This window comes from Curcuma longa, chromosome 8 (assembly GCF_044706935.1).
Source record: "Curcuma longa cultivar G26 ecotype Majalengka, Jawa Barat chromosome 8, ITB_CL_G26_1.1, whole genome shotgun sequence".
In the NCBI taxonomy this organism is placed as follows: domain Eukaryota; kingdom Viridiplantae; phylum Streptophyta; class Magnoliopsida; order Zingiberales; family Zingiberaceae; genus Curcuma; species Curcuma longa.
In genome coordinates, this window is record NC_133868.1 from 6958097 (window position 1) to 6985619 (window position 27523).

At 37.3% G+C, this 27523-nt stretch overlaps 5 protein-coding genes across 5 annotated transcripts; 2 read left to right on the top strand and 3 right to left on the bottom strand.

Moving 5' to 3' along the window:
• The first annotated feature begins 1023 nt into the window (after positions 1-1023).
• LOC141833534 (CASP-like protein 5A1) lies at positions 1024-2921 on the top strand. The gene is made up of 3 exons (XM_074721009.1): positions 1024-1521; positions 2314-2446; positions 2596-2921. Exons 1-3 carry the CDS (start codon positions 1310-1312, stop codon positions 2785-2787), a joined length of 537 nt encoding a protein of 178 aa, XP_074577110.1. The 5' UTR covers positions 1024-1309; the 3' UTR covers positions 2788-2921.
• Positions 2922-4829: 1908 nt separating this feature from the next.
• LOC141833038 (chaperonin CPN60-2, mitochondrial-like) lies at positions 4830-10186 on the top strand. Its single transcript, XM_074720428.1, has 18 exons — positions 4830-4873; positions 4957-4984; positions 5183-5314; positions 5429-5588; positions 6174-6349; positions 6510-6605; positions 7792-7896; positions 7981-8067; positions 8146-8235; positions 8331-8411; positions 8495-8563; positions 8705-8782; positions 8878-8973; positions 9246-9345; positions 9459-9562; positions 9643-9748; positions 9831-9909; positions 10003-10186. Exons 1-18 carry the CDS (start codon positions 4836-4838, stop codon positions 10094-10096), a joined length of 1719 nt encoding a protein of 572 aa, XP_074576529.1. The 5' UTR covers positions 4830-4835; the 3' UTR covers positions 10097-10186.
• A 711-nt stretch (positions 10187-10897) lies between these two features.
• LOC141833841 (uncharacterized) lies at positions 10898-12340 on the bottom strand. Its single transcript, XM_074721341.1, has 2 exons — positions 12157-12340; positions 10898-12002 (listed from the first exon to the last, which is right to left on the bottom strand). Exon 2 carries the CDS (start codon positions 11909-11911, stop codon positions 11177-11179), a length of 735 nt encoding a protein of 244 aa, XP_074577442.1. The 5' UTR covers positions 11912-12002; positions 12157-12340; the 3' UTR covers positions 10898-11176.
• A 1730-nt stretch (positions 12341-14070) lies between these two features.
• On the bottom strand, positions 14071-18509 carry LOC141833778 (uncharacterized). Its single transcript, XM_074721273.1, has 7 exons — positions 18292-18509; positions 18125-18202; positions 17874-17980; positions 17616-17693; positions 15349-15450; positions 15049-15130; positions 14071-14440 (listed from the first exon to the last, which is right to left on the bottom strand). Exons 1-7 carry the CDS (start codon positions 18449-18451, stop codon positions 14322-14324), a joined length of 726 nt encoding a protein of 241 aa, XP_074577374.1. The 5' UTR covers positions 18452-18509; the 3' UTR covers positions 14071-14321.
• A 672-nt stretch (positions 18510-19181) lies between these two features.
• Positions 19182-26035, bottom strand: LOC141833355 (serine/threonine/tyrosine-protein kinase HT1-like). The gene is made up of 6 exons (XM_074720774.1): positions 25177-26035; positions 23647-23779; positions 23288-23483; positions 22462-22586; positions 21825-21983; positions 19182-19657 (listed from the first exon to the last, which is right to left on the bottom strand). Exons 1-6 carry the CDS (start codon positions 25410-25412, stop codon positions 19367-19369), a joined length of 1140 nt encoding a protein of 379 aa, XP_074576875.1. The 5' UTR covers positions 25413-26035; the 3' UTR covers positions 19182-19366.
• Between the last annotated feature and the right edge of the window lie 1488 nt (positions 26036-27523).

Consider the following 27523-nt stretch of genomic DNA (forward strand, 5'->3'; position numbering starts at 1 on the left):
TTCTAAAAAAAATATTTGAACCTTGAATTTTTTATAAAATATGATATATTATCTGATGGTTTAGATTTATTTTTAGAAATAAAAATTTTAAAAGAAATAATAAATTAAAAATTAAAAAATAACACTTGAGATATATATAAAAATAATTTTTTTCAATACATAGATAACTTATAAAAATAACAATCCTGTTAAAATTAATATAATTTCAAAAAAAGAACTTCTAAAAAAAAAAATAAAATGTTCAATAATATCTTAGGAAATATTAAATAATTTAATAATTTTATCAATCAAATTTTACATCTTAAAAAAATTAAAAATCTAAATTTTATAATATATATATATATTTTTTTTAAAAAATAAAGATTTTAATAATTTTTGGTCTCGACGTCGATAATGGTTGAGACGGCCTTGGCTCGGGATAGGGCTCCGGCGCACGACGCCCGGGCCTTCTATGCTTGGACGATCAGTGCTCTGAGTCTTCTTTGCTCTGGTGATCCGCGCCCGGGTCTTCAGCGATCAATTTCAACCCCTTCAACTGTCGGGTTGTGTTGACGATGATATGGTTGGTTCGGGATTGGACCACGCAGCTGATACATTCGGTTGTGAATTGGAACTGGGATGGATTGAATACCGACGGTAGGTATCAGAGACAGTCGGAATATCTGGATTACCAATTTTGTCGAGATCAATTTCCATAACAATGCCAAAATCGGAGAGACAGACAGCATGATCAAGCTTCAGAATGTTACGCCGGCGAAAAGGAAAGCGGAAGGGAGGGCGGAGCAACGGAGCAGGCGCTTTCTTCGAAGCCATGGCGTTCTTCCGAGGACACTTTCGGGAAGAAGGGAGGAGCTCGATCGCGCTTTCTAGTGGCCTCCCTCACGATCCCCACTAATCGACCTTTTCTGCGAGCGGATAATTTCCACGAGACGGGCCCCACACGGATGGTAGCGGTTATCCTAACTCGAATTTGTGGGTATTAAAAGATGGCGTGCCGAAGTCGCAGGCTTTCCTTGTATTCGCTTGCTTCGTCACTTGCCGTAGTTGGCTGCACTTCTTCTGCAGTTTCCCCTCCCTCTATTCCATCGATTCTTCCGGCGAGGATTAGGGTTTCTTCTCCCTGTCGAGTTTTCATAGCAGAGCGAGCCAGAGTCGTTCCTGAGTTGGTGATTTTAGAGTGTGGGGGTGGATACACCGATCCAACCGCGGAGGGTGGTTGACTTGTCGTGATATTGGCGATCGGAAGATTTCTACTTTGGTAATTGTTCGTAGCTGGGTTAGCGATGTGTTAGGTGTCGCGTCCTGAGAGATGTCGGTGAGCCGGCCGGCGGTGCACCCTGTGGAGGCGCCGCCTCTGACCGATGCAGCGGAGAACCCGCCGAGGGTGAGGATGAAAGACATCCAGGGCATGCCGGGGACTCCTGGCGGCCTCGCCCTGCGTTTGGCTCAGTTTGTATTCGCTGTTACTGCGCTGGGCGTTATGGTTTCCTACGCCAATTTCACCTCTTTCACTGCCTTCAGGTTACCTTTCTTATTCCTTTCGCTTAATTTTCGCCAAGCGATTTCTTGGAACCGGCACCTCTTTTATCTTGATGGACGCTTCACAAGTTGTGTTTTCTACTGTCTTGTTCTCTTCTAACTGATTCTGTGGCATGTTGGAATCAAATATCTTGTTATTTGTTGTGAATTTCTAGTATCAACTTGAGAATTTTGTTCCTGTTAACATATCTGAATTTTAGTGAGTGAAGAATTGTTTTGGGTAAATATGTTTCTTGCAATTTAAAAGAGTACATCTCAAATGCCAGGTTAAGGGGCTTTATTGTTCTTCTGTTGCCGCTAGATGAGTAGAAATGTTGGGCTTGAATGAAAGGTTACACGACAATGTTCTCAAACTAGTCTGTTTCTTGGAGTATAGTTCCTTTATTATATTTGACTTGTATTCAATTGGTTTTAGTTCTTCTGGCCTAAACGATGATCTGACATGAAAATATATTTTATGATTTCCTAGTTATATCAACTCGTGTCCATATTTTCTTAACTTGCTAGGTGAGGTGTTTAGGATGTTCATCTGAAGGCATAGTATTATCATCTACTTATCATTCTTGTGAGATTTAGCTTTACAGGCAAACAGTACCATCGACTTCTGATTGAAAACAGAGCTTACCTTCTTCTAACTGCTTATAAATGATTTCTGTGCTTGTTGAATATCATTAGCATCCATCCAAATGTTTATTGGACACGCTAGTTATTTGCAAATCAAACATGAGAAAATGCAATTCTGAACATTTGAAAGGTCTCTTCTGTATCTTGCAGCTATTTGGTTGCAGCAGCTGTCATACAGAGCTTGTGGAGTATCTCGTTAGCTTTTATCGATATATATGCACTTCTAGTAAAACGCAGTGTGCGGAATCCCCGTGCCCTGTCCTTGTTTACCATTGGAGATGGGGTAAGCATAGATGTTATATTTTCATTTTAAAACAAGTTTTAGGTGACCTTAAATGTATGTTATTTTGCTACTTAAATAGATACTGTTACACGATCAAACCAGTTTACTTTAACAATTGGAAAGAAAATCATATTTGATTTCGCATGCAGATCACTTCGACACTGATGTTTGCAGCTGCTTGTGCATCTGCTGGCATTACAGTGCTGATCGGTAATGATCTAGATGCATGCCTCGGGAGGCATTGTGCAACCCTTGAGACCGCCACAGCCATGGCCTTCGTCAGTTGGTTTGCAGTCTGCCCCTCGTTTCTCCTCAACTTTTGGTCATTGGCATCTAGATGAATTGCATTGCGATCTTTTGCATAGGAAGATAAATTGGTTGTGGATTGTGCAAAATGTGAGATAAAATATATATAAGTTTGGTATTGATTTTTGTTCTATTTTCAGTTTTTAGTTTGTTTTCTTACAATTCGGCAGTGGCATAGTTCAGGCACGACGAGAGAGAATGGGATCCAATATGAACTTGAAATAAATATAGAGGCTCACGTATTTACATGCTGCAAAAAACTCATAATTTCCAAACGATGACTACATACTCCTGTTGTGCTCGAGTAACTGCTATTACTCCTGTTGTGCTTGTCGACAATGAAGTCCTCTTCGTCGTCAGCAGCAGGCGCGGTGGTGCAAGGGAATCAGAGGAACCGCGCTGAGGGAGGCTTGAAGTGGATGATCGGCGTCTCCTGCGAGGAGAACGCGCTCGCCGAGATACAGCTGTTCGGTGCGGCGGCCACCTTGTTTGAGGGACTTGAGGTAGTCTCCATGCAGGTGGAGGTTGGTTGAATGCGCCACCCTTGAGCATCCTTAGAAGAGCCAGGCGCAGTAGGCTCCAAGTTTTGTTCACGGCGGCTGATGCAAGTGTCGTAGAGGACGTGGTTCTCTTCGGGATAAAGGTCAAGAGTCAAGTGAAGGTTAAGGTCCGGGCCGATCTAGTAAAATGGGTCAACACAAATCCAATCCCATCTGAGTGAGATATTTGTCACTTCGGACTCTGACCATACTTCGAGTTTAGCATGAGCTCAGTCCTGACCTCCACTTGGGCCCTTGAAGCCATCTCAGACCCCACATCTCGTCTCGATCATCTCTGTCGTCTCGTCTCAGTCAGCCTTGTCTTGGCGTCTCGGTCGTCTCGTCTTGACGTCTCGATTGTCTCGTCTCAGCCGTCTCGACCTCAAGTTTTGTCTCGGGCACTCCGCCTCACTGACTCCATCCTGGGCTCCATCTTCACATCTTTTATGAACTACTATCGTACATGACCTACTAAAGAGGAACATGAATATTCTCACGGACATGCGTAGTCTAAGAATGAACAAGCATTTACGAGATTGTCAGACTTTGTCCATTGGATACCTTTTTTTTTTTTTTGCATATAAGATTAAAAGGAAATGGTTGTCGGATCTGGTTACTCAAAAATTCTATCAGTATTATCTTATTTCAAGTCTAGATTTCATCATTCTTATGTAGAATCCTAATTTGAACATCGGAGTAGTTTGCCGAGACTTTTCGACATCAATTTAACTTCTTCTTGAGGTGTGTTTCAGGTCTTCATCATCTTCTGCGTCTTAGCTCATCCAAGAGCCCGCACACGTCGAGACTATTCGTTGATTGATGGCTTGACCATCTGCGGTATTTGACCAGAACAATAGTCATCTAAACAAATTTACTAGTAGAATTAGGGAACCATAGACGCCTCGATGGTTTGGATATATAGCCGTGCAAAGTCCGAAGATGCTTTTTTAAGTCTTACTCTACACGCTTTGCTCAAATGAACTCGGTTTAAATTCAGGATCATAAGTCTATTGGATCGTGAAAGCTTCTTGTGTGTACAAGTACAATAAGTTGGGATTAAGTGCATAAGGCTATCTTAATTTGGTTTGGACGATGAGATGAGTCAAATAACGAATTACAGCTTTCCTATTGGCCTTCGCATCCAAATAACTGTGAAAATAATATGGAAGGGTCTTTAAATTATAATTATCTTCTTTCTAATCATTGTCATTTTTACCTTTCCATTTAGCTTGTTAACGATGCTCCGCGAGAACCACTTATTTTATCATCAGCCAGTGGCTTCCATCTTGATGAACGGTCAGGATTTCGTTCACATCTTACTTAATGTAAGTCCTAAAGTAAACCGGAGCCTCCGATACCGGAAACCCTAAACCCTGGACCTGGGGAAGACTAACCTACGAGGCTCTTCGGGTCTCGAACCTGCTACCATCCTCTTCCCTTCCCCTCTATTTAAGCTCCAGAAAGCTGCATTGCTACTGGATCTGTTCTACGGACTCCCTGGTATACCGCCAATAGCTCTACTACGTTCTCTCCTCGATCCGACCATGTATCGCGCCGTCGCCTCCCTTGCCTCCAAAGCTCGGTAAGTTTTATTTACTAGAAAGAAATGCACGAAGTTTTTTTGTGTTCATGGTGATAGCTTACTTGGCCTTTTTGGTTTTGTAGGGTTGCTAGAGGTAGCAGCAACCGGCAGGTACAGAAGTCTGGACTTTTTTGGGTCGTGATGAAATTTCTGTTCATTCATGTTTTCGCTTATTATTATTATTATTATATGATTAAGTTTTGATTGTGAACTGCGATCACGAGAATAGATTTTGGGTCCATGATTAAAAGAGTTACAGGATATGTTGATGATCATAAGTGTTACGTTCTGTTGCTTTTCTGGCTGTAGATTGGTAGTAGACTTGGATCGACTAGGAACTATGCTGCGAAGGATATCAGATTCGGAGTGGATGCACGTGCTTTGATGCTCAAGGGTGTGGAAGATCTTGCCGATGCGGTGAAGGTGACTATGGGCCCAAAGGTATAGATCTTTGCCTGGTTTATGCTGCTAAAGATTATGATGGGATCAAGCAGGATTTGCATCTCGTGACGCAATGATTTGTGTTTGATTTGTTTCTTTGATACTTGTTTGAAGGGTCGAACTGTTGTTATTGAGCAAAGCTATGGCGCACCCAAAGTAACAAAGGATGGCGTAACAGTAGCAAAGAGCATTGAGTTCAAGGATAGAATAAAGAATGTGGGTGCCAGCCTTGTGAAGCAAGTTGCCAATTCAACTAATGATGTTGCTGGTGATGGTAAGTCTTCTGTTTGCTTTGTAATCTGGTTAAGCATTTTGTGTTTTGGTGGTCATCCAAATAACTACCCAACTGTTTTACACGTTTACATATACAATGTATTCTTTATATATTTGAATAAATAAGCTAAATAAATAAGACGACAAATCATTAACAAGTGTGTACATGAACAATTCATCTTTGCTCATGAATCTCGACAATTTTGGCTTACAATGGCTTACAAGTATTCAAGCTTATTCACTATCTTATTTAACTTTAAAACATATTCCAGTTTGTTAATTTTTTAAAATGTTTTTCCATATGAACAATCACAAATGAGCACTTATCAAATATTGAGATTTTTCACAAAAACTTAGTTCATTTGTGACTGTACCTACCTTTGGCAAGTTGTTTTTGGTTATTTCCTCTGGAAATCTCATGAGTGTAACTGCCACATCTTCATTGATTAAAAGGCTACATTGGTTTCAGTGGCATGTCGCTAACATTGGGTTTGTCTGCATTCTTTGGTAATGATGAGTGTGTTTTTTCTTAATGATTTGGATGCATTCTTTTGATTAATGTTTTTTTCCTCCTGAATTTATGCAGGGACAACCTGTGCTACGATCCTTACGAAAGCAATATTTGCTGAAGGATGCAAGTCAGTTGCAGCTGGAATGAATGCGATGGACTTGAGACGAGGCATCACCATGGCAGTTGATGCTGTTGTGACTAACTTGAAGGCCAGAGCAAAGTTGATTAGTACATCGGAGGAGATAGCCCAGGTACAATGTTATTTGGTATCTAGAATATCATAATAATGAAAAGAAACTTTGGGAGCACCCTCATAACTTTGGAAATTGTGGTTTCTGATATTGATCATTTTTTCTTAGTTCCTTATTGGTTTGTTGCATCATCAACAACTTGATTGATTCTGTGTTAAAGGTTGGCACGATATCAGCTAATGGAGAAAGAGAGATTGGGGAACTAATTGCAAAAGCCATGGAGAAAGTTGGCAGAGAGGGAGTTATTACAGTCTCTGTAAGTGTCTATTCTTGGTGATGATATTTTATGTTCCTTTATTTGTTGTCTCCTCTCATTTTTTTTCACTTACAGTTTAGCAATAGCAATTACTTATGTTTGTCCTCCACTATATCTTTTTTCTTATTTAATTAAAGTAAATGGGGTTAGGTAATAATTCATCTTTCATGATATAAAACATTAAACACTGCTTCATGAAACATCTATAGTAATTATTTTCCACCTGTTTAATATAAGCTCAATTTGCCTTTTCACATTTAGCTTTATACAACAATTTGTTCATAGTTGAACTGAGTCATAGGCAGGCTAGCTTCTTGATTGTCAGAAATAGAAACTAGAAAGGAAAAAATGCAGACTAATTCAATTCATACTTTCTGGTGAAGTAATGTTGAACGGTAGCTTTTATGAAAAATTGCAAAAACATGAAGTTTTTCAATACTATTTGTAATTTTTTTTAGTGTTTGATACCACCGCTTTCCATGTATCTCATCGCCTACAATTTTCAAGGCATCTTGAGACCAAAAAGTGATATATGGGTCCACTGGGTTATTGGATCTTATGTAATACAGATGCACCATGCAGGTCATGTTTGATTAATGTAGCATCCATCAATCATTTACTTATATCATGGTAATGTTTGATGCTTACTAATTGTTAGGAATTGGATAACTTGTGTCAAACATAACTAAAGAAAATAATGCAAGTATGTCATTGACTGGGCTCTTGTCAAGGATGTCTTGTGAAAAGTCTTACTTTTTTGTTTCATTTTTTTCTTATTAATCCTTTATGATTTGAATTCAAAATAATTTCCATACTGTTAACTAGTGTTCTATTAGATTGCATTTCCAGTGTGTCAATACCATTAAAATTATATAGTCAAACATGGCATTGGATTTTGATTGGTGCACAATGGGGCATCCATAAATATATTTTTTTTTGTGCACAATATAACTATTGATGATGAAGATAAATCTGACGCACATAACTGCCATTTGGTGGCAGAACAAAAAATTCTAACTGTGCATACTGTGTAGCCCTGTTGCTTTTAGTAGTGTGTTAAATTTAATTTCTTTGTTGAGCTTTCTTCTGTGTTTTATAAATTACTGTCTGCCTTGCTCTTCTAGTTTGACTACATACCAGTTACATTGCTCATGAAAATTATCTGTAATTTGATGTACCCTGTTAGGATGGTAAAACCCTTTATGACGAACTGGAAGTAGTTGAAGGAATGAAACTTGACAGAGGGTACATATCACCATATTTCATTACCGACCAGAAGAATCAAAAATGTGTAAGCAGGATATCATGATCAAGTACCTTCCATCCATGTATTGCTTATTATATTGGTTTATGAATGAAATTTTTTGTTTTGCAGGAACTTGAAGATCCTCTTATTTTGATACATGAGAAGAAAATCTCAAATGTCAATGCCGTTGTCAAGGCATTAGAGTTGGCATTGAAGGTGAAGTATCTTGATGCAGATTTCAGAATGTTTTTACCGTTGATATAATAAATACTGATACTTTTCTTCTGTGTTCAGAGACAAAGACCTTTGCTAATTGTTGCTGAAGATGTAGAAAGTGATGCTCTCGCGACTTTGATTCTCAATAAGCTTCGTGCTGGAATTAAGGTCAAAACCATCTTTTTGTGTATTAATACTTGTGAATTCAGTTTGCCTCCTAGTTCTGGCTACATTCCAGCACCCACCAAGTTGTTTCCGTACAGGTCTGTGCTGTTAAGGCCCCTGGTTTTGGGGAGAACAGAAAGGCCAGTTTGCATGATCTTGCCACTCTCACAGGGGGATCTGTGAGTACATTTAAATAGACATCGTTTGGTGTTCTTCCATTAATGTATGGTGAGTTAATAAATTATTTGCTTGTATGGTTTAGGTCATATCAGAAGAACTTGGCATGAACCTTGAGAAAGTGGAATTTGAAATGCTGGGAGCATGCAAAAAGGTGTAGCTGTGTTTTTTTTATTCTTTAGTGTTCTTAGATTCATACAGTCAGTAACCTGCATTCTGAACTTGGAATCAACCACATTAATTAGTATAGGCGTCCAACTGGAGGCATTGGAATTTATAAATGATTATATTCTAGGTGACAATCTCAAAAGATGATTCTGTGATTCTGCATGGTTCTGGTGACAAACAGGCCATTGAAGAGAGATGCCAGCAGGTTAGTTTCTTTTACATCTGATCTATGAGATACTGAAATAAATTAATGGAATCAAGCTTGTATTTTGTGATTGTTTTACCTTCCATTCATACCAGATACGATCTGCCATTGAATTAAGCACATCTGATTATGACAAAGAAAAGTTGCAAGAGAGGTTGGCAAAACTTTCTGGTGGAGTTGCTGTTCTTAAGGTATTCTTTAAGTTGGAGCTTCACTTTCATGACATGCTGCTAAAACGTTGTTTTAGAGCAAAGCAGTTGGTGTTTAAGTATTAATTAATTTACACTGTACACTACTGCAATTTTCTCGTCTTAAGAATAACAGTTAAAGAGTTAGCATTTATAGCCTGATCAGTATGTTTCTTTACCTGTTCTGTGAAGTTCTTGACTGCTTATCATAATCATAGGTAGTGGCAATTTCTATTTTGAGCTATTTCATGAACCTATGGACATGAATTTTGCAGATTGGAGGAGCTAGTGAAGCAGAAGTTGGTGAGAAAAAGGACAGGGTGACAGACTCTCTTAACGCAACAAAAGCTGCCGTTGAAGAGGGCATTGTACCGGGTATCTGATTTGGAATAGTCTGTCTTTTGTCACAAGAACTTTTGTCCATTTTTTGTGAAATTCTTGAGATATTTTCTTCACAATAGTTGGAGATACTCGTTGACTATTTTCAGGTGGTGGCGTTGCACTTCTTTATGCATCCAAGGAGCTGGATAAGTTGGAGACGGCCAACTTCGACCAGAAGATTGGCGTCCAAATAATTCAAAACGCCTTAAAGGTTCTTAACTAACTTGTAGAGCTAAAACTGGTAATTTATTACGCCGTTATGTTTCAACTTTCCAGTCTGAACTTTTCCAGGCTCCAGTATACACAATTGCTTCGAATGCTGGAGTTGAGGGAGCAGTGGTCGTTGGCAATCTTTTGGAACAAGATAATCTCGACCTTGGTTATGATGCAGCCAAAGGTCAGATTAATTCCCACTTTGAGTTTCTTAAAATATTTTTGTGACTAGTTAAAGACATTGATGATCTTTCTTTCATGACCAGGTGATTACGTAGACATGGTGAAAGCAGGCATTATTGATCCCTTGAAGGTCATCAGAACTGCTTTGGTAGATGCCGCAAGGTGAGTAAAATTATGTTTTCTGTGTTCCTACTGAGAGCCCACTTGGCTTTATTAAATCCAAACTCATTGTACGTTCATTTGCTATTATTTCAGCGTTTCTTCGTTGTTGACTACCACTGAAGCTGTAGTTGTTGAGCAACCAAAGGATGACAATGATTCTGCTGCTATGGGCGGAATGCCATACTGATTTCTTGAATTCTGATCTGTTATCAGGTCAGGATTTTTCATATCGGAAGCATTTTGTTATAGTAGCTGAGGCTAATAATGTTAATGGTAAAAGTTAGAGTGAGTGTTTTTTTTTCTTTTATTTTTCTTTCATTTTGCTGCCAAAACTATTGTGATTCAAGATACCATTATTCGAAGACGACTTAAAACTGTATCATTAGAAAATACTAAGAGGAAGACAAATGAAATGGCTATAAAACTGACGAGGTAATCGATATTTTTAAAATTAAAGAGTTGAAGTGATGTTTTCTTGTAATGAGTTAATTAGGTAGTGATGAGAAAATGAGCTAATTGTGTCCTCGGAGTCACTTTGCAGCATTTCCTTCAACGTTTTTGTCTCTCTTTTCTTAAGAGTTAGATCATAAAAGTATATAGAGCAAAGTAACAAAAGAGTTAGATCATAAAGGTTCTTTACTTTTTTTATATATGAAAAGAACAAAGCAAGTATACAGAGCAAGACCTTTTCATATTTAGAAACATTATTAATAACTCCAAGTATCACTAGAATATATAAGAAATCTAAATACAAGACTCTTTTGGAAAAGAGCTAGATTCTGTGAGAAAACATAATTAAGAAAGCTAATCCAAAATCACCCCCCCACCTGTTTCAAAACAATATATATCTTGATAGCTATATTGCTGCTTTTGGGAATCAAAACTATCAAAAGCCCAAAGTAGACCATCAAGCAGGAACAGACACAAGAAAAACATAGTCATATTCTGCTTGTCATGATTATCCACAATCAAAAGAAAGTGAGAAGAAAACATAGTGATGGCACATTCAAGTCATGTACTTATCCAAGTTACATGAAGTTAATAACTTTCCTAGTGTCATCAATATCATTGACACAAAATGGGGGGACACTACAGCTCAAATCAGCTAGCATGAGCAGTCCAAATTTTACAAAGTGCAATTGGCGCTATTAGTCCCTGCATGAGTCTAATCAGGATAGAACACAGGTTATTACTATGTAGCTAGGAACATTAACTATTAAATAAGTTTGTGATATTATATGTTAGCAAAAATAAAAACAGAGTTCTGTCATCCAGCCATGTCGTCAAGGAAGTCGAGCTGTCGACATATTCCAGGATCTAATTTTGTTGATCTTGCTGATTCTCTCTTAGGAGCAGGTGGGCATGTCTCTGCAACACCTGTTAATAAAGGTAATGACAGTGGTGTAGTGGGATATTCGGAATGTTGCTCATGATCCAACAGTTTGCTTGCAGATATCTCCTGCAACTGGCATAAAACAATTAGTTCGAAAAACGATTGAGAAAGTAACTCTGAAAGGTGATCTTCTTCAGGAGCATGGCATTCTATGTGAGTGGAATCAAGAAATTCATAAAACTTCAGCTTCCGCAAGTGAGGAATTTGCGTTCTCTTCAGAGTTTTCTTCATGGGGGCAACAGCTAGATCTTCTTTGGCAGGAGCAAATGGATCAAAGGTGTTTTGTAATGGGGTTTGGGGAATGGAAATGGCCTCACGTTCCTCAGATTGATCAGAAGAGCATGAGAGATCCAAACTCTCACTATCAGGAGATGGGGTTGCAGAACAAACTTCCATTCCATCAATGAGTTCAATGAATGCACCATCACAACCTTCAGGATAGCAATTACACCCGATCGAGGGAGCACGACGGCAAACTTTTTGCCCACCATTTGCCACTTCCTCCAACTTAATTAAAGACCCCATCTCAATGATCTCCATTTCATCCGGTTCAGAAGCTCCGATTTTGTCAAAAGAGAAATCTTTGAGTGTTTCAGAGTCCATCAGCATAACATGAACAGGAAGGAATGCCTTTCTTTGAGCACTAGGGCAACAACAGAGATCGCCTCGATACCAGGTCGTGCTTTCACATCGAGAGCACCTGGAAACAGAACCACCACTATAATTCCATCTCGAGAAACACTTGATCGGATCAACAAAAGGAGATATCTCCAAGAAACCAGAAAGTACAAATTTGATTGACGAAGAAAAAAAAGAACAATTTTTGAACAACAGGGAAAAGAGCGAAAACAAACCCTAATCTTGGGTATCTTTCAACGGCCCTCGAGAACTCCTAGAAACAGCGAAGAAACGGGTAAGCAGACTGCGTTCGAAGCGGGGAAGAGAGAGCGAGGAACAAAAGGCGGCAAGCGAGAAGATCGCCGGCGGGGATGGAGGGAGATTGGAGTGGAGATTTCGCGGGAGAGCGAAGAGGGAAGCAGACTGGGGCCGCTTTGGAATTGGAAGCAGCCAAAATTAAACAGAGAAAGAGAAGGAAACCTGCGGAGGCAAAGCGGAAAATTGTACGGAAGGTAATTATTATTGGAAAAAGTAGAAGAAAACCTACCCAATGCAATTTAGGACGAAGATTTTAAAAAAGAAAAAAGAGGAGAAAATTTCATCCCCCCCACCCCCCCAAATTAAATTTCAAATTTTATTCTTATCTCAATCTGATAATTTTGACTACTAAACTTGCGTTAAAAAAAAAAGGAAAAGAAACAATTTGGTTGTAGCAATTTAGGCGTTATTATCATACTATCTTGAGAGGATGTTGGTAAAAATGTTAGTTTTAAAAAATATGTATAGATAAAATAATTTTTGTAACTACCCATTAACAAGATACATAAAGAACAAATATAGATTTAATATGGCACTAATTGTTATGGAACAAATATAAATTTAATATGGCACTCAAGTGGGGATTGTTATAAGAGAGTAAAAATCTATATTGAGGGAATAATCTTTAGAGAATAAAATTCCTCCTAGCAGTTTACACTTTATTTGAGAAGAAATGGGGAAAGAAAGAAAAGAGTAAATAAGGAGAAGAAAAACTTTGAACCTTATTTGGAAAGAGTTGGGTTAAAGGAAAGAGAAGATATGAATGGATAAGTTTTAATTTTCCTTACTCATAAAAAAGATTTTCTTATAGAAGGAGAAGAAAACTCAAAATATTTTTTATTCTAATCTTATTATTATTTTAAAAATTAAATTAATATTTAATTTAAAAAATAAAAATATTTTATAATTTTATATATTTAATATTTATTCACTTTCCTTTCAATCACATATATTACGTTAATAAATTTTTTTTTCCTCTTAAAGAAGGATAACATAAATATTTTACTTATCTTCCTTTCTTTTCCTTTTCAATTATTGAGGAGGTAAATCGAGAAATTGTAGTTGGTCATCCAAGCAAAACATTAATCATCATGGGCATTTCAAAGTCTTCCCCTCTTCTTTCAACTGTGTTGGAACCAACTTAATAAACCTTCACTTTTTTCTCACCCCATCCAAATAAAGTGTTAGTAATTATAATTTAACTCTTTTCAAATCGATATGTGGCATGAATGTTTAAAGTGAACGTTATCATCTTTTATCACAAGATAGATTTAATATTTATCACTTTCAAAATAAAAAATAATAAATTAAATTTACTAAAAATTAGAACGGCTAAACTATCATCAATATTTATCTCTTACCATATTTACAATTTGTGTGTTTTTAAAACAAAGATTACTGATTTTTTTTACTTTCTCTTATTCTCTTTACTATATATTCATTTTTTCCCCCTGGGATATTTTTTCATCTCCTTTTTCTACTTCTTGTAAGAAAAAGTCTAAAAATTCTGGACAAATTCAGACGACTGTAATTATTCAAATTCGAATATCTTATATAAAAAAATAAAAAGAAACTTATGATAGACATTCTATTCAATTGAATCAAGGGAATAATATTGGGAGGAATAGTTAATATTTTTTAGGAGTATAATACGATCCAATGACTTTCAAATAAGGTCTAGGTTAAATAATATACATTACTTTTGGATGAGATAAAGCCCTTCTTTTTTCAGAGCCCTTGTTAGGAACATGATCTTTTTGCCAACATGATGTGCTTGTTCTACACTTGGCTAGTTAAACAACATGATGCACCAATTAATGCAAGGTATCAAGTGATTTTAAGAGCTTGAAGGTAACAATTGTGTTATTGAAAATAACAATCGACATCCGCTGCGTTAGGCTGATCAATGAACAAGTTGAACAGGAATTAATGTGCACAAAATGTTAACGAATGATACCAAAACCGCCAGCTTAATCACAAGCTGCAAAACTTTATATGACAACCTTAACTTGCAATGATTCTGCGACTGCAAAACAAGCCGCCAAAAAGAACTCATCTGCGACGATTCGTTAAGATAGCTTCCCTATGCTCGGCTTGTATACTGGCCGGTTCTAGTATCAACTAAGATCTCTTCACCAATGCTCACAAACAGTGGCACATTCACAACAGCACCTGTGTCTAGAGTTGCTGGTTTTGATCCCCCTGCAATTTGTATTTTGTTCATGTTAACATAAAAGTTTAGATTGCCTATAAATAGACACCAGACAAGTCGGTGCTATTAAAATGAAGTTTTTAATAGCAGTTTTCCTTTTTGTGTGCAAAAGGAATGTGCAAATATTTCACTGTCAAAGGGAGATTAAAGAGAAAAGTATATTTCCTTTTTAATAGTACTCTTCCACTGTAGAACAGAATGTGTTCCAATAAGGAATCTTTAAAATACATAACCCTCAAGTTTTTTTTAGTAATAATAGAACTATCTATAAAAACTCCCTCTAGATCATTTTAGTGATGATAAAACTATCTTATGTAATGTTAGCAATGAGCTGAAATTAAAGGGAAGCCGAAGGTATTTGATAATGTTAGAGATAACCCATTAGTCGATGACCATATTTAAAGGATTCTGGTAGGTTATCAGCTTCAGTTGCCATAAAAAGCAACCCTACCAACAATAAAAGATCTTATAGAAACTTAGATGGTGGATCAAATAGAAAAGCAATCAATTAAAAATATCAATTAACAGAATCAAATTGATCATCATATTGCAGAACTCTGGTGGAATCAAAATAAATCTCTCATGATTAGTTGATTACCTTGTGCAGTGTCACCTTTTAGACCAGGATCCGCATCAACCACAGTCAGCTTCACTATGATGGGAAGTTCAAAATCAATTACCTGCGGAACTGTTCAGGGTTAGTTGCCATTGACTGCACAGTACTTGCACAGACGCATCCAAAAAGGTAAAGTCATTCAAAGTTCAGCAATAAGATGCAAAAACACTGAAATTTCCAAGAACCCAGCATTCTTTTTATATGGATGAACATACCATGTTAGCAAATCTATGGTAAAAGCAGATGGTAATTTTCATAGCTCAACCAAGGAGAGGGAAATACCCGTCCATTCCAGAAGAGCAAGTTGCAGTCCATTCCTTCTTTCAACCATTTCTTTTTATCACCAACATCTGCCTCAGTCAGACGAGATTCCTCAAAAGTTGTCTGTGAAGTATCACATACTATCATATGTATCATGTCTAGATTCTGATATGTAGCATAGCAAAATCAAAGACTAATTTGACAGCAGCCAATGTTACTTCAAAGAGTTAATCAATGACATACTTAAGGCTGCATGTTCTAAAATCTTCACTATCTAAAATGATAAAACAACATTTAGAGGTACTTAAGTTAGTTAGCATTACTCAAAATTAGTATAATTTAGCACAGACATAATATATTTCAGTTTCCATGCTTTGACAAGAGTTGACGAAGAGGCATACGAGATGAAAATTTCTTGTCACGAATTTGTGGGGAGCACAAGAAGAATGTGAATTTTAGGAATGCTACTTTTCATTTGTAACCTCTACCATCCCCCATTTTAGCTGTGACACTGACTGCTTTATTTCACATAATAAAGTTTTCTTGATTGTTGAACTTTCTAGCTTCATTTCTTTTATGCTGGACTGTCTATCACACAGATAGAGTCCTTAAAACCAGGCTACTCAACAAAACTAGGGTGGCAGAATGATAATTGGATTTCCTGTTTACTTGTTTTATACAAACTTTATTCAAGTTACACGATAAAAAAAAAATCCTTGTGCAGATTCGAGAAGTTATTATTTAGAGAAGCTGCACAATGAACTGAGATACCAGATAACAAGAAGCAAGTATCCCCAATTCACAGACTTAAACATGTTTGGCATTATTTTGGGATAAGCTCCATAACTGAATGCCATATGAAATCCTTTATGTTGATGACAGTTTGTAGGACAGGATAAGTTAATTCATGTCGAATCATATTGGAATGGGCTACTAATGAACATTATATTCCTTGCCAAGAGCCCAATATATAGGATGGATATCCAACCATATGAAGCCACCTGCATGACTAGTGTAACCATCAAGGCAGATGTAAGCTAGAGGCATGAACATCCGTATAGTAATCTTTCTTGCAGAATCAACAAGCATGAGTATGAACAGTCATATTCAATATGTTATACTATATTTTGTTCATCCTGGTCATAAATGTCAAGGTAGTGTCATGGGTTTGTCGGCTTTAAATTTTGAAAAGGATAAAAACTAATTGAGAGTAACAAGAAAATAGATGAGGAGGTAGACTTGAACAAGTATAACATCCTCATTAAATTTTGGGCCAATTTTTGCATTAATGTAATTATTCTTAAATAGGAGTTTTGCTGCTAATGTTGAGATCCATCAAGACTGTTATCTTAAATAAGAGTTATTGTTGCTAATGTTGAGATCCATCAATGTTACAGCGTTGCTAATCTCATCTTGCACGAGGTAAGCTTCTATTCCCTATTATTTTCTTAGAGTTATTTGATAAACCTTAGCATAAAAGGAGTTATTTTCTTAAAGTCAGTTCTCTCATCAAAACAGGGTTATGATAATTGTTATTAAAACAGGCATTCGAAAGGGTGAAGCATTCAAATGCTGCTTCTAGGCATGGTGAAGCATTCGAAAAGGTTGCCTAAATAATTGTGTAACCACTATTTGGTGATTCTAAGCTATAAGTTGAGTTTAAGACTTGACACGAACATCAAGCCTTAAGTGGGGAGATTATAACACACCAGTCCAATTCAGCCTCACATTTTTAGTTGTAACCTAATAAAGTAACTCTATAAGCATACATGAATGCTACTATTAACTTTGGCTTAATCATTTTGGCCCAACACCTACAATAGGATAAATAGCAAATTTAAGTACAAATTCAAAATTGAAATTAATTACATACATGTCATTAATTATTTCTGGGCTGCAAGTTTGGAGTAGGCACAATGGCAATCTCTCTATACTTGGGGCATCACTTTCTCTTAGGGCAGTGCCATGGCCACATCTACTAGATTATTTTATTTTTATGGAAGTTTATAAATATTTTATTCATGAGTTTATCTTGGTAGAAGTAGGCTTCTGTTTCTTAGTTATTTTCTAGCCATTTGATAAATTTTAGTATGATGCTCCAATTTTGACAATCATGATCTTTTCCATGTGTTTTAGATGTGGGACTATGTTTGCACCTTTGCAACCCAACATCATGCATACATACCAGGGAACATGTGTGCTACGGACAGCTTAAACTTAATACGCTAAACCAGACAAACAAATTGCTCAATATCTGTTTATTACCATAAATGTGAATGTAAACTTACCAGATCCATGAACACATATTGGCCGCTGTCTTTGTATGTGAACTGTTTGGTTTCCTTGGCAATATTTGCCTCTTGAATCTGGTACACCATGATGTATAACAAGGAATTAGAGGAGTAAAAGAAAGAAATAGAAACAAAACGTTGAAGGAAATTAAGAACTAATGCAAGCCAACATTCATCATTAGTAAGATAAGACATGCATTGGAACAAACACCATATGGACACTAAGATAGCAGTTGAGTATAAATTCGAATTTACCGTGCTTCCGGCTCGAAAAGTTTTCTCAACTGTGTTGCCTGTTATGTAGTTACGCACTTTGGTCCTCACGAAAGCTGCCCCCTTTCCAGGTTTGACATGGAGAAACTCTACCAAGTTCCACAAATCAAGGAAAAGATAATTAACTAGGGTTTCTACACCACATAAATGTAGGTAAAAGCCGATGAAGGACACAGTGGCATGATAAAATAGGAAGCCACAATCCACGTTGTGGGCATAAAGAGAGGCGATACCGAGAACCCGCCAGGGAGCACCATCGACTTCGATGTTGGATCCTACCTTGATGTCGTTGCTCGAGAAGGCGTAGATTCCTGGAAAATGAGATAGGAAAACCGGATGAGAGGAGAGGAGAAGAGCAGACAGAGGAGGGAGAGTTATTGTGTCATCTGAACTGTATTACGGGGGAAAGAGGAGAACTTGGAGCGCATGGGCGTGCAAGGGACGGAGCGAGTCCTGGCCATCGAGAGGTGCGAAGGCACGATGAAGGAGGAGGGAAAAGGACTGCGTAGAAGTCGAGCAGTAGAGGAAGAAGAAGGAGAGAAGAGGTGAAGGGAGCTCATTCTTTCCGGGCGTGCGTTACTGGCCCAGCCGCTGCTTCTCTTTTGCCGGCGACACTGCCTCCGCGCACCACACTGGCGTTGACGATAAGGGAACAACGAAAAGCATAGAAATAAAACACATAAAATTTTTTTTCAATTAACCCCATTAACTATCTCTGGATGAGCCTCAATCTGGCTGGATAAACATGAAAATTTTTCATCGGCTATTTAGTTTAAGGGTAAATTGAGAAGTAAATTGAATAAACTGGTTGAGATCACCCAACATCCTTTGATTGCACTTCTTATTTGAAAAAAAATTTCTGTAAATACGTCATAATTGAAAATCGAATCAAAATAAAAAATAAAGTGTCTTAAATGACAATGACAAAATAAAACACATAAATCTAATCGGACGAACGGCCATCACTATAAGTTGTTGTTATGGATGGTTGTGACTTAGCCTGGCATGAAAAACATGGAATGTTAAACATCAGCTATTCAGCTCTGCCAATGCAATTTGACATGCAACACAAGGTTTAAATCCATTATTTTCACTGATTCGTATATTTCATCAAAACTTATCTCTAACTTTTATTGAAAAGCAATAAAAATATTTAATGATGTGAGAAAAATTTTGATTAATGTTTTTACATCTTATATATAAAGCCCAAACATAATTGTAAAAGCTCCAACTCCAATGCGTACTTGACAGCACATGATCCGTCTCAGCTCTGGTCCACTGTAAGGCCGAGTATTAATGAGCAAAAGAGGGTAAGTTAGAATGTCAGATTAGATATCTATAGCTTGCATAAATATTGCTGTCGCTGGTTTTTCTTACAACATTTGCCAAAAATATAGCATGATTTCTCCTGTATTACATGTTACCTATACTTCATTAGTCGCTCATAGGGAAGAGTACAAATCTCCATTAATTGCTTATGCACTACTACTGCTTGCCTTTTTTGCCGCGAAGAGCTGACGAAGAAAGTTTAACTTGCCTCCCCTGCGTGCGGAAGTCGTTGTAATGGTGCCGCTAGTGCTCATCAGGGATGGAAAGCTGGTCTCTGGTTCTGGTGAAGAAGCTTGTGGGAGAGTGTAAAGGAAGGCGTTCAGCATCCGTATAATCTGGCTGAAGCTGGGCCGTGTGTTGGGATCCTCCACCCAGCATGATTGCACTAAGAAGACCAGCTCTGGTGGGGCGTCATCAGGTAGTGGTGGTCGCATTTGCTGCATCAGATCATATGAACAATCAACAGAAGGAAGATCATTTTTACGAAATTCAATACCAGGAACTTCCCTCTTGTTGTTATGTGAGCAAAGTTGATCAGTGTTTCAACAGTTTAAAAAATTTTACTTTATGCAAAGTATCACAAGAATGAGCTTATTCTACAGAGCAACGATAACTAACAAATTAAAACTGAAAACATTATCTCTGTTGCTGGAAATCAATAATCACCCAAGAAAATATCTGATTTATGTCATCTCGGATCTTAAAGAATGAATAATATTAAGAGTTCTGATAATTTGAACGAAACATCCAATATACAAGCACCTCTCATTCAACTTATTATCAAAGAATAAAAGAAGAAAAATTCTAATGATGTGCGAAACCATGTATTGAATGTACTAATCTAATACCATGAAACGTCAGGTGTATGAACGACTTGCTCAAGTTATCATTTCCAGTACGACATCATGTTTATGTCAATTTTATATTTGTCTCGCTGCTAAATAAACCAGGGTTCTACGAATACAATCACCTTGAGCAACTTCATCTACAATGTTCTTTCATAAGAAGTGATTGTTCTACTTCCTTGCTTCCAGCTTCAACTTCCTGTTATAATCTTTGTAAATCCTTTTATTCCGTTAACAAACTAATTGCTTTAAATTGAATTGTCCATAGGAATAAGAAAATTGAAATTTTAACAAGTTTCAACAATTCTGGCATTTTGCATTGCTTAAAAAATGTATTGGCTTTGTAGCTTTAATTCCCTAAATCATTACACATTAGACTGCATTCTTTATCAGAGTTTATCCATTTTCAACTCCAGTTCTTTTAGTTAAGATCCACACCATACCAGCAATAGATGCAAGTGAAATAATCACAAGAATCTTGTAAAAGACGATATGTAAAAGGTCTAGATCCATCCTAATAATTAAAGGTGACAACAACTTGCAAGCTCACAACATCCTCATTTGTAAAATATAGGCATGTGATTCACAACATTATAAGAGGGAAAAGTAGATCAGAGACAGACAGCAACATAAAGCCTGTGTTACACTCATTCATTATTCTCATTCTAATGTATTTAGTATCATGTGGTTAAATAATATTCAAAGGAAACACCTTTACATTTTGAAGAAAAATAGAATAGTATATCTAGAAGAAAGTGGCTCTTAATATTAACAAGACAAATGAAATTTTATTGACGTTGAGCAACAGAAGCACAAGTATCCACGATCCACAATCATTACTACAAAGCCCATATCACATCCAATTTTGAGTCAATTGTGAATTCTAAAAGCTCTAATATATTACATATATTCTAGAGATAGTTTGCGACATTATAAAGGGGGGAAATTAACCATGTAAAGGCAGAGTACCTCTACTCACTGGTATCACAGATCCAACATAGTTTAAACACATATGAATTCAGAGCCTGTTTACCCAATGGGAGAGCAAAGGAGTAGAGTCACCCTCACACCATCATTTACCAACATGATTTGAGCAACAAAAGGAGCAGAGTGATTCGAGTCCAAATTCAGTACCAAACACATCAGCCAATTTTTTTAGAAGACATGGAGAAGAGAAGGGAGGGGAGGTAAAAGGACATAAATAGCCTTTATTTCAACTAAAATATACTTAACAATCCAACGTTATTTTGGCTAAATAGTATGGTTGCCACCCACATCTCCTCTCTGGTGATTCTGTGCGCAGGTAAACACTGAAAGGGGACAAAATCCTATCCTCTCCTTCCCCTTCTACGCCTGTTCTTCTTCCCCTTCTTCTCTTTCTCCTCCACTCCTCTCCGTCCAGGTAAACAGAGACATAAAAATCTCATTTTCACGTTAGATTGTATAGAACACATCCAACAACATCACAGGGTAATGAGTACACAATAGAGTCAATTATTATGATAATGATAATTCAGAAGACAAGTAGAACTTTGAGTTATGATAATGATACTTTCATGTTCAAGTGTTTAGTCGTTTACTAGTTCACCAGTAACTCAAAGTTTAACTCTACAAATAGGACTAATTTAGCTAAACTATTCACCTTTCACTTTGATATAGAAAGATGATATATCATAAAAAGAAAAGTGATGAGGAAGTAAGAAGGCTCAACAAATGATCAGTAAATTTACAAGGAATTTTGATGTTGAAAGAGGCTAACCTTAAAAGCTGCAGCATATGCAGCCTGCAAGTTAGACATGCCTTCAAAAGGCATTCGGTTGGTCAACAACTCCCACAAAACAATGCCAAAGCTGTATACATCAACCTTGTTGGTGTAGTGCTTCTTCTCACCACGACGCAAAGTCACGGTACTATATAACTGCAGGATACAACTGAGGTGGTTTAAATAAATTACTAGAAGACTGCATCAATGAGGTAAAAAACAATGAAAAGGCCACATCAAACAGAGATTGCAGAGCGAACAATGAGCATAGAGAGGAACAAAAACTTTAAAATGCTCACTTGCTCCAGGGCCTACCATAGATGGCCATAATCCCTTCCTATTTTCTCTTTTTTCCCTCTATGATCCCTCCATTCTTTCTGTAGTAAATGCATCATGAAGCATGTAGATTTGCTACTAGTGTTTAGGTTTCTACTCCGTAAAGGAAAAAGATTTCCACATAAAAGTGAATCATAAACAGATGGCAGATTACCAATTATACAAGACAAAGTTCTACTCTATATGATTGCATGATGATATTCTTCACCCAATACCATTCAATCCATAGTTAACCAACATGTAAAAGACTACAAGGAGGTTAAACATGTATAACTAATTAAGTCAGAAGATATATCACCTCAGGAGCCATCCATCTATAAGTCCCAGTTTCAGCAGTCATCATCTCATCAACTGTTTCTTCTCTTGCAAGTCCAAAATCAATGAGCTTCACATTATTCTGATTTGCAGTAAGCAGCAAATTATCTGCACATTATCTTAAGTATTATGACATTAAATAATAATAAAGACACAAAATCAATGATAGGTGAGTGACATTATGCAGCTTGAAGATTTTAAAACACAATAGCATGTATAATTAAGAACAATGACATAGCTATTGATCCTGCATATAAACTAAATAGACTGTAACAAGTTGCATCATATTTACCATATGACTTGAACCAACAATGTGTAATCCATGATTTTGATTAAATCATTGTTGACATTTCCAAACATGTATCTCAAGCAACAAAAGGAAAGCCTGGCCAAATTTCAATGAAGTTTTACTATTATGGTCGCAGATAGCATCATTTACTTCCAATTGGAGATACTATGCCATGTAATTTCTCTGCCATTATGCTAGTATTTCAGAAAGCAGTCTCTCTGGCATTAGTAATGTAACACATAGCACCCTACATTGATATATATTATAGATATGGGTGTATGAATATACACATAAATCAAATGATTTGAATTTCACATTTGTTGATAGATACCCACTAGGAACAATGAAAAGTAAATAAGATGATTTCCCTCAAAGACATCTCAATACAAATTTCAATGAGCAATAATTCTGATACTGTTATTTGTTTAATGGCCATAGATAAATTTGTACAATCTGCAACTGAGATTTTGAATGATGCAGATCCTAATGCAAAATAAATTTAAAATCGACAAATACAAACCAGGTTTCAGGTCTCTGTGTATAATTCCATTAGCATGCAAACAGTCCATCGCACGAGCAATGTCAAGTGCAAAGCTTATTGCTTTATGAATTTCTAGTTGTTTGGGACGAATGCTGCTCAAGTATTTCTTCAATGACATTCCTGGAAGAAGTTCAGTGGCAATCACCATAAAGGGATCCTTGCAGGCACCAACAAACTTCATGAAAGAAAGAATACTTGTCATAATGTTGAAAAAGTAATGAAAACACTAGGATCTAAATGTGAATGTTAAGGTAACATTCACATCCGATCCATCTTGAAAATTGAAACTATAAGGGCACAGCATGATCAACAAATTAAGAACAATCAGAAAAAAAGACCTGGACAAGATTCTCATGCTGCACCCTGGACATCATATTTACTTCTCGAATAAAACGAGCCTGAAGGGTCGCCTTCTCGTCAGCAGTGCTACCACTGTTGAGAACTTTGATAGCCACAATTTGGTCATGGTACCTGATTCAAAGAGGATGTAACAAATAAGTATACAGCCATAATGCATATCAAACAGGCTTTCAAATGAAATAAGGTACAGTATTACTGATGGCAGATAAGCACCAGTCCTCTAAACTTTACCTCAATTGTAAGTATAAGTGTCCACTTACAGGGGTTATTCCATTTAACTTGCACAGAAACCCATATTTGAGAAATGGAATTGGAGAATAAACTTGGACAATGAATATTATGTTGATTAGAAAGTCCAGTTTTAAGTTCCCATGTTTTCTACTACTGAACAACTAAGAAAGAGGTTCAGTTGAATCAGGCCCAAACTCCTCAGTGTATGATTATTAGAAGGATGTTGAAGAAATCCTCATATTAAATTAAATAATTTCTAGTTCATGAATTAGCTTTGCAAATAAGAGCATTTCATCTCCTTGTTGGTATGGCAATCCAGTCATTCTCCTTGCATTGAGATTTACTAACCAGTGGTAAACTTTTCCTCTATGGTTCTATGTTGTGTTTTGCATTCCCATACTGTTTTATTTCCCGTAGTAATGATCAAAGAATGAAAAGACACATTCAATACCACTCAGTTACATTTGGTCAACAAAAAATAAAATTATGTAGAGGCCACGGCGTCTTAAATAGCAAAACATTTTATTCCTCAGTTTGTATATTTCCTTGATGATTCAGTGAGTATTAGCTTAATTTTCATTCCTTGTTCAATCTGCTGCTGTACTTGACCTTTCAACATACAGCTGTAGAGAAATTTTTTAGATCCCATAGGCCAAGCCCAAGGATCTAAATTACTAAAAGAGGAATTGAAGAACTTTTTGAGTTGAAAGCTATGAAGGGGAAAAAATGTTTTCATTGACATCTTTGGTTAGAAGAATGATTAAAAGAGATTCACAAACACTTTGAATTTGAGGAAAGAGAAAATAAAAACATGAGGTGTAAAAACATATTTATCAAAACAATATGAACGGAGCCTTTGGAATTCCTATTAGAACTTCCTTTTTATGAATAAATTAAAATCAACCTTACTTCCAAAATAGTACTATATAAGGAGGACTCCAATTTAATATTTCAAAATGATATGGATGGAGCATTTTGAGGAGTTCCTATCAGACAATCTACATGATCTTTTCAGATGCTGACAAGGAGCTCAAGAAAACAGTACCTTTGCTACTTAATCAGTATAGATGTATGTACAAACGTTCAGAATCATATACTTATGTTTTCAGATAACAGCCATGGGGAGAAAAGGCAAAAACAATTCAAACTTCAAAAGCCAACTCCGGCGTCATTCATCTGGCAAACAAGTATCCACAGAAACATTCAGCCTATTCTAGCAACAACAGGAATAAAACAAGTCAATAAAAATGTCGATCCAATTAGTTTCTTGAACTTACTTCCCCTGATAGACTTTCCCATGCGCTCCCTCTCCAATCTTGGCTCCAATATAAAGTAATTTTGGATCGATCAATAGATTCTCATCAATATCGAGCTGTGAAGACGCATAACTACAATTTTTTCCTAACGCGTGCTGGTCAGGCGCAAGAGAATCATCCGCTACTCTGTTCCCTCCTGGTCGCCGGAACTCCTCTTCATTAATTTTGCTGTCTCTACAATTATCGATGCAGCTCATCTTTCAGAGTGGAAAAGCAGAAATTTCCTCGAAGCCCAAAAGTCCAGAGACCCTTTGAGCTCCCACAGTCCGCAGAACTTGTTTGGCAAGGTATCAAAACTGGAGATGGGGAAAACCCGACTTTCCTCTCCTTAACAGGAATCCTCAGTTCTCCTCTGTGTTATATTTTCCATTGAAAAACAGCATCCACTTAGCGAAGAACCAATCGATTGTTATCTTCGCTGACAAAAAATCTCAATCCCCCTTACAAATCAATACAAAACCCTAATTTTTCTCCTTCAAACCATGAAACCACCTTTCTTGATACTGAAACTTAGTATCAGCTAATCCAGGAACACGAACCGAGAGTAAATGAAAGAGAGGAGAAAAAATACAACCACGCAAGCCGAGCGAAACTCGGACTCCAATTTGGCGCCGGCCACCGCATCCAGAAGCGGCACAGGTCTGAGGAAAAATTTACAGTCGACCACCGCGATGTCAAGCAGCTCCAGCAGAGTTAAGGAAGCCCATCCATCACCACCACCTCGTCTACAAGAGCAAACCCCAAAGGCCGCTCGACCGAAGCTTTGGAGAAGAAACTTTTCTCCGCTCGGGCGTCGGAAAGAAGATTTATTTCCCGACCGTGGATCATCTTGGACAGCGGCGGGGGCTCTGCTTTTTATAAGACGAAGAGGGGTGGAAATCGCAGCACCAATAAGAGGCAGTCACGTGGTACGGCAATGGTGGGAAGGGGCAGATGCTTCCTCCTCCCGATTCCCGTTTCCCCCCTAAAGTTGCCCTTTCGCACTCCTCGATTCCCACGCTAGCTTCCCGAAACTCCCATGCAAGTCACGTGACGATAAGCTGGCCCTTCTTTCACCGTCCGATGCTCGATGGATGCTCAAGATTATCTTCCTCAGACGATCCAAACAACGAAGGCGGCCGGTTTCCTTCAGGTCTAATTTCGAAACTCGTCATAATCATCCCAACGACTAGGTTTTAGAAAAGTCAACCGTGACGCCGAGACGGTTCGAACCGCCCAAAGGCCCGGTCCAGGCCGGTGCTAGTTTTCAAGACGGGACACTCATTAAAATAACTCCCCGACAACGCTAGCTTCCCGAAACTCCCATGCAAGTCACGTGACGATAAGCTGGCCTGTCTCTCACCATCCGATGCTCGAAGGATGCTCACGATTATCTTCCTCAGACGATCCAATTATATGATAATTTTTTTCGAATTTGTGGATTTGATATTCGATCTAAATAGATAAAAATATAAAAAAATTTAATGTGATTAAATAATATATGAAGATTTTTTGAATTAGGATACCAAAATAAATTTGATAAAATATTATTCATATTTAATTTGAATATCTCAATTAAATAATATATATATACAAATAAAATTGTTCTTTAAAATCCAATACAATTGTGATGTTAATTGACACTTAAAATTGATTATTAAATAAGAAATAAATTAATAATGAGATAGAATGGTTGATTAATTAATTATTGAATGACAAATAAATTAATGGTGGGATAAAATGAAAAAAAAATAATAGAGAATGTTCCGGTTGGATACTTTGGATGGTCAAACTACCAGTCAATAATATGACATCTCAACTGTTGCGGGTCCTGTCGATGAAGAAACCTAAAAAGGAAGAGCTGAGCGAAGGGGTCAGCGAGACGTTAGGATTCCCTGGCAAGCCACTCTGACGCTCAAGTCAGCAGAGAGAGCAAGAATGAAGAATGAAAAAATAGTATGCATGTGTAGAGAATTCTAAAGAGCTTTTTCCATACCTACGAAGGTTTATACAGTAGTAGGGGAATAGGGAGTAACATGTGTGATGAGCTATCAATGAGTCATTAATGCGCTATTATAGGCACAATCTTTGACGGTTTCCAATCATCCAACGGCTCAGCAATAGAGATTATCTGTATCTAATGGTCATGAACATAAATGTGTGAGAATTCAGGAAATCAACTTTGGGAATTTGGTCATCGTTCTTATCTTTTTGGCTAACCATCCTTATCCTCTTGGCGGGAGTTCTAACGACCGAGCCATTGGTATCACTATCCGAGCTGACCTGAATGTTTGGCTAAGCCGACCTAAGTGCCTGGCTGAGCTAACCT